General features: G+C 44.8%; 1 protein-coding gene across 3 annotated transcripts in view; it reads left to right on the top strand.

Annotated features, from left to right (window-relative positions):
• Positions 1 to 13,043, top strand: part of SLC18A2 (solute carrier family 18 member A2) — a 39,145-nt gene that overhangs the window by 19,529 nt on the left and 6,573 nt on the right. For 2 of the 3 annotated variants that reach the window (XM_028826907.2, XM_077947617.1), the window contains 5 exons: positions 7,014 to 7,092; positions 7,265 to 7,316; positions 7,965 to 8,028; positions 10,251 to 10,370; positions 10,511 to 10,644. In XM_028826907.2, coding sequence (XP_028682740.1) covers positions 7,014 to 7,092; positions 7,265 to 7,316; positions 7,965 to 8,028; positions 10,251 to 10,370; positions 10,511 to 10,644 — 449 coding nt within the window. Of the gene's footprint in view, positions 1 to 7,013; positions 7,093 to 7,264; positions 7,317 to 7,964; positions 8,029 to 10,250; positions 10,371 to 10,510; positions 10,787 to 13,043 lie in introns of those variants that run through there. The other variant, XM_077947616.1, reaches the window with a different exon arrangement.

Raw genomic sequence — 13,043 nt, forward strand, 5'->3', positions numbered from 1 at the left:
CCTCGTACTGTCCCTTCTCCTCTCCCACACTGTTTGTCCTCAGGAAGGTTTGTCCGCGGGAGGAGGGTGGGCTGTGTGTCTAGAATTTTCTTCTATTTCTTTGCTAGCATTTAAATGGACTTTGGGGTGGGAGTGGAGAAAAACCTATAGATTCAATCTGCCGTGTTTAACTGGAAACCCTTTATTCTTTTTAATGGTTGCATATTGTTTTATTGTTAAAATAGAACAACATATAACTATTGAAATCCTGAGTCAGTCCCTATTATTGGGCATTTGGGCTCATTCTGTTGGCAGAAAAGGGGTCTCAATCCAGACCCCAAGATAAAGTTTTTGGAAATCACTCAGGAAGGAATTCAAGGCATGTCACAGAACACAGTAAAAGAGACAAGTTTATTAGTAACAACTCTGTTAGAGCGGGGCATCTTCAGAAAGCACATCTGGACTTTCTGCTGTTGTAGGAGAGTGTCCTTGTACGTTATCTTTAGGCCGTTTACTTAACCTCTAAACATCTCATGACTATGGGTCATAACTGGCAAGGAATGTGCTTTGCTAGTTGTAAGATTCAGCTGAGCTTAAAATGGCGTAACTTCTGCTTCCCTAACAGTTCCAGTTTTTGCTATTAGAAACCATATGGCAGGCTGGGTGCGGTGGCTTATGCCTGTCCCAAAGCGCTGGGATTATAGGCGTGAGCCACCGTACCCAGCCCTCACTTTAATTTATTTTTACAAATTCTTTTTTTTTTTTTTTTTTGAGACAGAGTCTCACTTTCTCGCCCGGGCTGGAGTGCAGTAGTGCGATCTCGGTTCACTGCAACCTCCGCCTCCTGGGTTCAAGCGATTCTCGTGGCCTCAGCTTCCCCAGTAGCTAGAACTATAGGTGCGTGCCACCACACCCGGCTAATTTTTGTATTTTTAGTAGATATGGGGTTTTGCCATGTTGGCCAGGGTAGTCTCAAGCTCCTGACCTCGGTGATCCCCCTGCCTTGGCCTCCCAAATTGTTGGGAATACAGGTGTGAGCCACCACGCCCAGCCACAAATTCTTTATGAGTGAAATCGAGCATGTTTTCATATGTGTATTAGCCATGTGTATTTCTTTTACTATGAATTTCTTATGAATATACTCTGCCCATTTTTCTATGGAGTTATTTGTCCTTACTGATTTTATGTGTTCTTTATGTATTCAGATAATAATCTATTACCACATGTTTTATAGATATTGCCCTCATATTGTTCTATGTCTTTTGACTTTACGGATTTTTCTTGAATGGATTTTTTTTTTTTTTAGCCACTCAAATATTTAAAATGCCACTAGTCAGGTTTAGCAGGCTTCCCTTTAATGTCATTGTCATATCAAGTCAAGCTCAGAAAGGCCTTTCCCATGCCAAGCTTATTTTTTTAATCGCCCATGTTTTCCCTTAATACATTTCTGATTTGTTTTTCACATTAAAATCTTGAACCTATATGGAATTTATTTTGTCCCAAGACATGTGTAGGAACCTAGTAGTTTTGTTCCCTATATGGCCAGCCAGTTGTCCTAGGACCATTTCTGAAGTAGTAGATCTGATTCTTCCCATTCTCATCATTTTCTCAAGGACCACAAGTTCTTGGCTCTCTTTCTGGATTCCCTCTTTCATCCCATTGGTTCATTTGCCATTCCTGTTTAGTTACTGTAGCTTTAGAATGTGGTTGCATATCTGGAGGGCTAGTCCTCCCCGACACACCTTTTTCTTTAAGAATTTATTGACAGTCCTTCCTAGAGATTTATGTTCTTTTTATAGTTCTTTCAAGGTACGTGTGGATAGCTTCAGATGGAGACTCTCAGTTCTGAATCAAGCAGACATTTTCAGTGTCCCCAACCCTTCTTCAGGTGACCTTATTCTCTCACAGGCATCCAGCCCTGGGGAAGGGTGGTGTCTTGCCAGAAGCTGCCCCCTGGCTTAGACTTTCCCTGTTCTGCCTGCCTCTCTGCAGTTGACCTGGCCTGAGTACCAGTGTCTTTGGGTTCTGCATTGAGTTGCTATGCTCTTTCATTGAACAATACCTAAAAAGTTCCAAATGGCCGGGGGAGAGGGGGTGAGGATGCAGAGAAACTGCTAATGGGGTGTGAGGTTTCTTTGTGGGATGGTGACAATGTTCTGTAATCAGATGGTGATGATGGTTGCACAACTCTGTGAATACACTAAACATCACTGAACCATGCACTGTCAAAAGTTGAATTTTTCTTTTTCTTTTTTTTTGAGATGGAGTCTGTTGCCCAGCCTGGAGTGCAGTGGCACGATCTCAGCTCACTGCAACCTCTGCTGCCCAGGTTCAAGCAATTCTCCTGCCTCAGCCTCCCGAGTAGCTGGGATTACAGGTGCCTGCCAGTGCACCCAGCTAATTTTGTGTTTTTAGTAGAGTCGGGGTTTCACCATCTTGGCCAGGCTGGTCTTGAACTCCTGACTTCATGATCCACCTGCCTCGGCCTCCCAAAGTGCTGGGATTATAGGCATGAGCCACTGCATCCAGCCCAAAGGCTGAATTTTTAAACCATGTGAATTGTGTCGTAAAACAAAACCCAAACCAAGCCTGATATCAGAAGAGGTATTCAGTGAAGGAGGAAGGGTTCTTGGAACTAAACAAGAATGTTTCTTAGGCAGAAAATTTAGCTCTGAACTCCCTAGCAGCCAAGATAAAAGAGGAAGCCCAAAGACCTTTAGAGCTCCTAAAGAAGGCCTGCCGCTCAGCAGGAGGAGTGGACCTGGATCTGACACCGAGTCAGCAAATAGCAGATGAGAGGACACCCTCCGGCCTTGTTGCTCATACCCACGGCTGACGCTGGAGAGACCGTTTCCCAGCTTTTCTTCCCTCTGGTCCTTGACGTGATATGGGTCTCTTGGTGTTTTCAGGAGGTGCCCGCTGTCCAGGTGGGGTGTGCATTGCTGAGTTGAGCTGCTGTGTTGACTTTGCGTGCACTCTTGAGCTGAGAAGCTCTTATTTGTTCATTTATTTTTAGAGATAGGGACTCGTCCTGTCGCCCAGGCTGGAGTGCACTGGTGTAATCATGGCTCACTGTAGCCTCGACCTCCTGGGCTCAAGCTGTCCTCCTGCCTCAGCCTCCCAAAATGTGGGGATTACAGGCGTGAACTGGGTCTCTCAGTCACCTAGCTGAATTCTCATCCTCTTTGAATGTGTCCTGGCCATGTGCAGGACACTTAAGATGTTTTGTGCTCATCCTCTTCAGACAAAGCCTGAGGCTTTCTTTATAAAATCTTTAAAGTCAGCCAGAAGCTGTGGGCCATCAGGGGCAGATAGCAGAGTGCAGGCTGCCTGGATCTCATCAGATTGCTGTGTGGGGCTTATCACCGGTGCCAGACGTCCACTCAACCAGCTTGCTGCACATTTCCACCACCGAGGTTCCTCCTTTCATTGGCCCCAGAGATAGACATGTCTGTCTTCAAGAGAATCGGGTTTCTCTACCTGCCTCCTGTGTCAGCACCAGCAGGAGGGAAATACTCCATCTTCCCTAGGTCTCTGTAGCTTCCATCTCATGGCTCCCTGAGCCTGGGGATGGGCTACTGTGAGCGACGCAGTGCAGAGGACCCAGTGCTGAGGGCGGGGAGCTGCCCCTGCAGCCCAGCCTCTGGTGTTCAGGAATCTTCTGTGAGCCCACTCCAGTCCAGGGTGAAAGGGAGGCTGTTCTGCCTTTATGCTTCCCCTCACTGTTTCTGGAGAAAAACTATGATATTTGAAGTCAGGGCAAACAATCTTATTAGCTGCACGGGTGACGCAGGATTACTCTTGCCGAAGGCATTGTTTTTGGCCACATTTTTTAGGGGCGGTAAAGATGGCAGCCCACCCATCTTCCATGTGGCTGCCTTGCCAGCCTGCCCCCCCAGTTCCTCATCTGCCACTTGAGGGGAAGCCCTGGGCTTGAGTGGGTGGAGAAAGAATAATTTCATGGTGTTTTCTCTATACCTGAGTTCTAGGTCAGATGGCCTCTCCGGACACCTTGAGACTTAGGGACTTAGAGTTCGGGGTGAGGCCTACAAGCCCCCAGAGGGAAGCTGAGGCCCTGGGCACAGGCCTCAGACAAGGATGGAGCCACACTCTTGTCTTCTGGTTCTTCCAGCCCCTTTGTCTTTAGTGAGCTGTGGGGATGCGAAGCGGGATGGAGGGTAGGAAACAGGCCTGTACCAGAAGACAAGAGGGAATGCCAGCCTTCGGTGGCTGTGGGATGCGAGGACTCAGGATCCTCCTAAGCCTGCCATAGGACAGGGAAGACCATTGCCCCTATTCTGGTTCTAGGCCGAGCCCTTGGCCTTCATTCAGGGAGGGGTCATCTGGAGCTTGGAGGAAACCCAAGGACTCATTTTCACCTTCGCTTCCGGGGCTGGATGGCCAGCTCAGCTCCCCGCAGGCTTCGTGATGACCAGAGCCTCTCCCTCACTGGCTGGCCAAGGCCGTGACTGAAGCCAGGTTGTACCAAAATCACAAGGGGTGGTAGAAGCTCTCCCTTCGGTGAACTTTCTGGTGTGAGCAGAGATACGCGAAGAGCATTGCCCCGCAGAAGGGAGGGTTCCTGCCATGGCCCAGGGCACTGTTGCAGGCCAGTCCCAGCCAACACTTTTCTCACTGAGTCGGGAGAAGCCCTAGAAAGAATTCTTGCTCAGGCTGGGTGCGTGGATCATGCCTGTAATCCTAGCACTTTGGGGAGGCTGAGGCAGGTGGATCACTTGAGCCCAAGAAGCGGAGGTCGCAGTGAACCAAGATCGTGCCATTGCACTCCAGCCTAGGCAACAGAGCCACTGACATTCAGCCTCCATTGAGACTCCATCTTAAAAAACCAACAGGATCTTCCAATACTGGAACTGTAGTCCCTCAAGGGAGTAAATGGCCACAGAGAGTGGTGTCTGCCTTCTAGATGGAGTCTGGGCCGTCTGGGTCGCCACAGACCTCTCTTCCCTCCATTTTTCATTTTCTTTCTCTGACACTGAGGCTGAATGTCAGTGGCTCTTTATCATGGTATCTGCACTGTTATTTTTGCTTGCAATTTGCTTGTTTTATTCATTTATACTTACCTGGCCCTCAGGGATTCTTATCATGAGACAAAGGTTGTCATGATATCTTACTATCCAGACTAACAGTCTCTAGAGCTGGTAGGAAGTACTACGACACAGCTTTTGAGGCCGGGTTTAAATACCATCTGCTCTGCGGAGCTTGGCCAGACGCAGTTCCAGGTCCCCAGAGCATGGCACCTGTGTTTTTGTTATGTGCCTTACTTGGCCAGGTCATAGTTTAAACGTCATCTGCTTCTTTCCTTCAAAACACTTGCGTCAGGATGAGAATCACGTTGTCATTGTCTTTGCTGCAGGCCAGTGCTGTGCTGGGCACATGGCTGTCAGTAAATGTTTGCTCAATCAGATTACACTGAACAATTATTTGACCACCATATATTGCTAAACATGACAGAAATAATTCCCTGGAAAATGAAATGAGATTGCTCTTTATTAGTGTTTCCCAGAACCCCCATGTCTAGAATGATCTGGTTTTGGATTTAGCTCATGGAGCCGTTTATTTGGAAGTCCCTGCTGTGTTGGAAGACTCAGCCTGTTTCTGGGTTTGATGGTAGACAGTCATGCTTTATCCTAAAGAGACAAGATCATACTTGCTCGTGAGTGTGTGGCCAGCTGCTGGGATGAGAAGGACCTCCAGGCCCCATGCATTTTGGGTGTAGCAGGGACTCCGTCGTCTGATATCTACCTGCATGTCTCACTTATGCAGTCCTCTGACTGAGAACAAAGTAAGTTTTACTATGTGTGAGCAAGGCTTGGAATCAAGTCTAGTATATCTGATTTCAAGGAAAAAATACTAAAATCACTAGGAGTTTGAAAAGCAGTCTCTCATAAAGAGATTGTCCTGTGGTTCTAATAATGGATGAGGATCAGACAGAGCTGATGTGGACAATTCTCCTGGTAGCCAAGCTGGGTCTGATATGGCTAGAACTTTCTGTTCAATACGGAGGACATGTTCAAGGCCACTGCTGCCACCACCAGCAGGAAATCACCCTGGGCACATCAGAACCTGGGGGATGCAGGTGCCCTCTATGGGGAGAGCATTAAAACTTGGATAGGAGGCCAGGCGTGGAGGCTCATGCCTGTAATCCCAGCACTTTGGGAGGCTGAGGCTGGTGGATCACCTGAGGTCAGGAGTTTGAGACCAGCCTGGCCAACATGTTGAAACTCAGTCTCTACTAAAAATACAAAAATTAACCAGGCATGGTGGTGCATACCTGTCATCCCAGCTACTCGGGAGGCTGAGGCAGGAGAGTCACTTGAACCTGGGAGGCAGAGGTTGCCAAGATCGTGCCACTACACTCCAGCCTGAGCGACAGAGCGAGACTCCGTCTCAAAAAAAAAAAGTCTGACTTAACCACAAAAAATGACCAGGTAGACATTTATGTTTCTGACATAGAAAAATGTTTGTAAAGCTAAGTGAAACAAGCAGGATAGAGTATAATCCCTTTTTTTAAAAAAAATCAAAACACACATAAATATGTTTGTATATGTAAATAAACTGACAGGGGAAAATGACTGTGGTGATTAGCTGAGTAATGGATGGGGTTTGGGGTAATTTTAACTTTTTTCTTTTTGCTTATCTCATGGTTCCCTAATTCTTTCAATAACTGCGTCTTACTTCTGTCGGATGAAATCACACATAAGGTTGCAGGTGCTGAGTTCCCAGGCAGGAGCTGTTCGTATCGGCCCACGTGTGAAGCCAGAGATGGAGGCAAGATGAAGGAGTTGATAGAGAAAGGACTTTCATTTCTGGAGTGTCTCAGCGGCTTTGTGTGGAGGAGAAGCCACGTGGGTCGAGACCGGATCCGGCAGGCGCCGGATATTAGCTGCTGGGGTGTGGGCCCCGGAGCTTCATTTCATCTGCTCTAATCAACGTTGTGGTGTCTACAGTTATTAGTTTTTCTAACATATGACTGATATCAGCACTGATAAGCTCTCCTTTTCATAAATTTACAGGCGTTGCTTTCTTGCCAGCTAGTATCTCTTATCTCATTGGAACCAATATTTTTGGGATACTTGCACACAAAATGGGGAGGTAAGATGATATGAAAACAATACTCATTCTGTTATAATAATGTAGTTCTTTCCAAAAATTCTAAGTTGTTTCTGCCTTCGCTGTTACAAGTAATTGTTTTGATTTCCACTGAAAATTTGGACTGGAAAAAAATCAAATGATCATTTCTTGATGGTGCTTTTTCTTTTGATAGGTGGCTTTGTGCTCTTCTAGGAATGATAATTGTGGGAGTCAGCATTTTATGTGTGAGTAAAAGATGGCATTCGACAAGTGGGAACAATCCGTGAATAAAACTTGGGCTTTAGGCAGGAATCACCAAGAAACATTTTATGTTTGAGTTTGTTGATATTTTATTACAGCTTTCATTTTATTCTAATTTTGTATCATCTTAAAAATGTTTGGACAAGACTTTCCAAGGAGTGTATTTTCATTTTATGTCAGAAATTATTTAAAATGTTTTATTTTACATTTTATGTTTAACTTTCCCCTGCATCATCTTCAGCTTGACAGTGTCTTAAACACTTCAGGACAACCAACCTGAAACAATAGCAAAAAAAAGATGTTTTTCTAGAATAAAATCTCTTCCACCAATAGCCAATATCAGTCCCTCATGAGGCCTACTTATTCTTGTCAAAACTTGAGGGTGGAGTAGGCTGATCATTCACATATACCGGTGACAAGTTTTTCATGGTGGCCATAAAACTTGTCTCAAGCTTTGACTTTTAAAGATTTGGAGGGTCCGGTTCTTCACAAACCCCACCCCTCTTCCTCCTCTTTTCTTCAGAAGGGAACAGGCGTACTATGCCCAGAGAAAAAACAAGTTCAGGACTTTCTGAGATGATTTAGAGTTGGAACTCTTGTTATTTTAGCGTAACATTTATTTTCTCTTACAGATTCCATTTGCGAAAAACATTTATGGACTCATAGCTCCGAACTTTGGAGTTGGTTTTGCAATTGGTAAGTCACACGAACCTTGTGCCTACATTGAAAACCGCTTTTCCACTGGGAAGGGTTCTTCTTCCTCTGGTAGACTGTAGCTCCTCAACCTAAATTTCTAGAATCTTGGAAGGAGGCTGCAGGCAGCTTAGCTAAATTACAGCCTGTTGATTCTCTGTGTAAAGACATCTGCTTCTACGCACTGGTCATTTATTTCCTGAAAACCAGTATTTTTTAAAAGCTGATATTACAGAAGGAAACTGATGCTCCACTGCTGGGGCTGGGCAAACAAGTGAATCCCTTGCACAGAGCTCATTTGTGTGGACTCCTCCCTATGAGCAGGTCTTCTCATGAGACTGGGGGCAAAGGCTTCATATATATAATTTGAAGAGGTTTTAGTACAGACAAGTAGCAGACTAATGTGTTGATGACCACCTGTGCTGCAGGAATTTCCATAGGCAAGGAGATGGGCTTTTGTAATGTTAAGAACGGTAATATGTTAGAAAAAACCTTGTCACTATTTTGAGTGAATGGTATACTTTTATCTCTTATTTATAATATACCAATTGATCATGATAAAAGTAAGTGCTCAGTCCACTCCTGTAGAGGCAGGAATGTAACCTTTGAGTGGTACAGTGGCACAGCACAGCTTTCACTGAGGACAGATGGTAGAAGGCTGCCGAGGCTGGGGTAGAACCCAGTATGGTACTCCAGGTCCTTCTCAGGTGACTGTTTGCCTGTCCTCTGCCTTGCCTCCCCTTGTCCTCCACTGTCTGGATGGCCCATCTTTTTGGGGAGGGTGCCTAGTCCTTTGGCAGCTCCCCTTGCCATTCTGCAGGCCTGGCAGAATGGGCCCCTGGCCTGCGTCTTTTGGTGCTTTCCTGCTTTGCTGTTTTCTGGTTCACTTGTCCCTCGCCACTAAGCACACCTGCATGCCTGACCCACCTCCTGCCGGTCACACCTGGGCCACATACTTAGACTGTGGGTGTTTCTAAGGTGGAGAATAATAGGGGGGACCAGAACGCCCCAGAAGTCCAAGGAGTCTGAGAGATCATCTGGCACTGATCAGAAGTTATATGTGTGTATGTGTGTTTATGTGGGGCTGTATGTGTATATGTGTGTGTATGCATGTGTGTCTGTGTCTGTGTTGTATGAGTGTGTATGTGTGTGTTGTGTATGTGTGTGAACTGAAAGAAGCTAAAACACACATACACACACATACAACACACACATACACATTCATACAACACACACACACTGACACAGTCATACACACATACATACAACCCCACATAAACATACACATACACACAAATATACATGCACACATAGGCATGCATACATACACACACACAGATACACATACACCCACCCACATACACATACACGCACACCTACACGCATACATACACATACACACAGACACACATACACAAATACAAGTACATACACACATACACACATACACATACATACACAGATACATATATACACATAAACACATACACATAGACATGCAAACACATACATACATACATATATACATATACATACATACACATAAATACACACACACACACACATACACACATACACACAGACATATACCCCAGCAACAATCACGACCAGCATTAGAAGCTCATCTCTTGAATAGTGGGGAGCAGGTAGTGTAAAGAGGGTGTGTGTTCAGAGTTCCTGGCTCACACTCCCTGGGATCAGTGAGTGTGGTCAAGCCTCACCTGTCTGAATATTGGTTTCCTCATCTGTAAAATGGGGATGCTCATGATTGGCTGCTGTGAGCCAGTGTCTGTGAACACACTGGCAGGGACTCAGAGGTTGGTGCCCTCCCCTCCACATGTGTCAGTGGCAGGCAGATGAGGAAAATTTCTTTCATTGAAATGGTGCTTGCTGCTTCCTAATATGTACAAGTGCTGGGGATATGGGTGAACAAAACCAACAGAAGAGTTAGGCATTTAGCAAAGAATTGAAGAATGAATGACAATTGAGATGACGCTGTGAGAGAACATCTGTGTGCGAGGGGAACCTGACCTCCTCTGGGGGGTCAGAAAAGGCTTCCTTTGTTCTTTCTACTCAAAGATTAGTATCACCCCAAGACTTGCAGGTGGCGATGACAGAAGGGGAAGAGCTGGCAGGGTTGTGAGTTTAAGGCACAGTTCCTGATATTCAGCCCATTTTGGGTTTACATCTGTTTGCTATACACTGTGTTCCCTGACTGTCCTCAGGAATGGTGGATTCGTCAATGATGCCCATCATGGGCTACCTCGTCGACCTGCGGCACGTGTCCGTCTATGGGAGTGTGTATGCCATTGCAGATGTGGCATTTTGTATGGGGTATGCTATAGGTAAGGACATTGACTTTTCATAACAACCTTTTCCCTCAATACACAACGGATAATGTCTACTAAAATTATTTAAATCTTTGCATCTTTCAGTCTACAAGACATTTGGAAAGAACTTTATCTAATTCTCTGTTTTCTGAAAGGTCCTTCTGCTGGTGGTGCTATTGCAAAGGCAATTGGATTTCCATGGCTCATGACAATTATTGGGATCATTGATATTCTTTTTGCCCCTCTCTGCTTTTTTCTTCGAAGTCCACCTGCCAAAGAAGAAAAAATGGTAAGAAAAATGTAGGATGCAGTGAGCATTTCTTGGTAATTTTAGCATGGCCTTCCTGATAGCTTCCTCGTGGTTTCATTCTAAAGCCTCCAAACAAAAATGGTGAGAATTCCTTTTTAGTTTGTACCACATAGAGCAGTTACTTCTTTTATTTTGTTATTACTGTGAGAGTTATTTCTTTCAAGCTTATGTTTATAAACTGGGAGAATGAAATTATTTTTGTACATAGATGAGCATCAGTGTTGCTCTTTTGTTGACCAAGCATAAACCTAGAATCATTCAATTTGATTTTCTATGGTTCTTGAACATCTTGGACACAATCTTTCTGCCTCCTGTACTCATGCCCAGGGTTAGCCATTTGTGGTGCTGTTGCTTTTCTCATAACCCTTACAGCATTCAGTAATAGTTGCTGTCTTGTCTTTACTGTATGTAGGATTTTGGAGATGATTTTACGATTTTTATGGAAAAATCATTGTGTGTGCACTTTGGGGTATATGTGAACACACAGAACCATTTAATTTATAACTTTTATGACCAAAATTACAGCCATAGGCAAGATGTAGAGTATAAAGCATCCCTCTTTTGAAAAAGTTCAAATTAATTGATTCAAAATTTGAATTTTGAAATGCGTGAGTCATTTTAACCTTTCTAAGGTATTTACCTTACCCAGCAAGGAGAAGCTCAGTGTTTCTGATCATCTTTCTTATCTGGCGTTGCCAGTTTTTAAAACAGCAAATGCTGACAGGTACTTGTCCAGGGGAAAGGAGACTGTCTTGGATTAAGGATGAATGAGGTGAACAAGAGGACATGCATTTTTGTGTTTGTGAATAGATGTGAGGTTTGTTTGTAATGTTCTCTTGGAAGTACATCAGAAAGTCTTTCTGACAGTGGAACTGAATGCATCTTAATGCTTTGGCATTTCCTGAACTGCCCTTTGATGGTTTTCCCCAAAAGGAGATTTAAAGACAAACCTTAAAATAAGGTTATGTGCAGCCTGTGTTTGTCTTGGGTGTTTTTTTACATTCGTTAATTCATTCCACATATTTTAAAGTATATCAAGCACTGGGCACTGGCCTTGTGCCCTTTATTTCAAATAGGATTTAACTAGACACTTTTGAGTAATGCGTGGCCCATCTGACTCATGGAAAAGGTATGGAAGGTGCTGTGGAAATAACTCAGGAGCCATCCCCTTGTCCTTCCTTCTGCTTGCTTAGATGCTTCCCCAGCTCTGAAAGCCACATCACTTTCTCAGACCTGTCTTAGAAAACACCTGCTTTCCAGCTTGGGTGTGTAAATTCCAGATGCATCTTTGCTTGGCTGACCCTAGCACAATACCTTGCTCAAATGGAGTCAGAAAATTCTCAGCACAACTGCAAACTGCCATTCTGTTGCCACGGTATCAGTTTAAGGTTGAATGGAGGTTACGCTCAATGTTTTTGACCAAAAAAAAAGTAGATATGTGTGTGTATGTGTGTGTGTGCGCGTGTATAAAATCACCTACAAATCCTCCTGTAGCCCAGGAGACTGAAGACTCCTGGGAGATAGTTAGGGCTAGCGTGGACCTGGGAGCCAAACTGGCCCCACCATGTAGAGGCTTATGAGTCTTTGTTTCCTTCTCTGTTGCATGGAAAAATGATAACGTCTACCTCATAGGATTGTGAGGATTAAATGGAAGAATCCCAACAGAGTGATTGGCCCTGTGGCTCAAAAAGTGTGTTCCTATTTCCAATATCACCCAAATCTTTCCTGCTTATCTGACTCTCTGGCTTCCCCTGTCAGTCCAGCAATACCTGAATTTTCTCTCTTTTTCCTCCTCTGTGATGTGAGAGTTTCCTTTTGCTATACAGACCCCAAAACAGATGAATGGGCTCCCCTTTTCAAGCCGGCCAACATCAGTGGCTGTTGTGATGTCCGTTTGCGAACGGCAGCCTGATGGCTTATCTGTGGCCTTGGGAAATGAATGAGGTCAGAGGACGAGCAGGGAAGGTGCTTGCCCAGCCACTGTGTTCCGCAGAAGGACTAGCAGAAGGCAGGCCTCAATACCCCTCCTCTTTCCCAATTTAAATGAATACTTTAGTTCATTTTTTAAAAAAATGCTGAAGGAAGTGGAAGAGACGGTCCTGAAAGGCAAAACAGTAAGAATTATAGGTTTCCAGAAAGCCACTTTCACTGCAAGATGTTACAATCCTTAATAAGCACCTAGCAAGATAAATCATTAAAAACTTGAGAAGGCTTGCGTCTCGCTGCCCATCAATGATGCCCGTAATTGAAGGCATCACGTCGGATGCCATTCGACTGGCCTAATGGTGACATTTGAGAGTGGTGACTAGCGGCTGCTGCCTACTCATTGTGTAAGCAGAGCAGGAAGCCAGCGGTGGCGGCCGACAGCACCTAATGAT

This window comes from Macaca mulatta, chromosome 9 (assembly GCF_049350105.2).
Source record: "Macaca mulatta isolate MMU2019108-1 chromosome 9, T2T-MMU8v2.0, whole genome shotgun sequence".
NCBI classification, from domain to species: Eukaryota; Metazoa; Chordata; class Mammalia; order Primates; family Cercopithecidae; genus Macaca; species Macaca mulatta.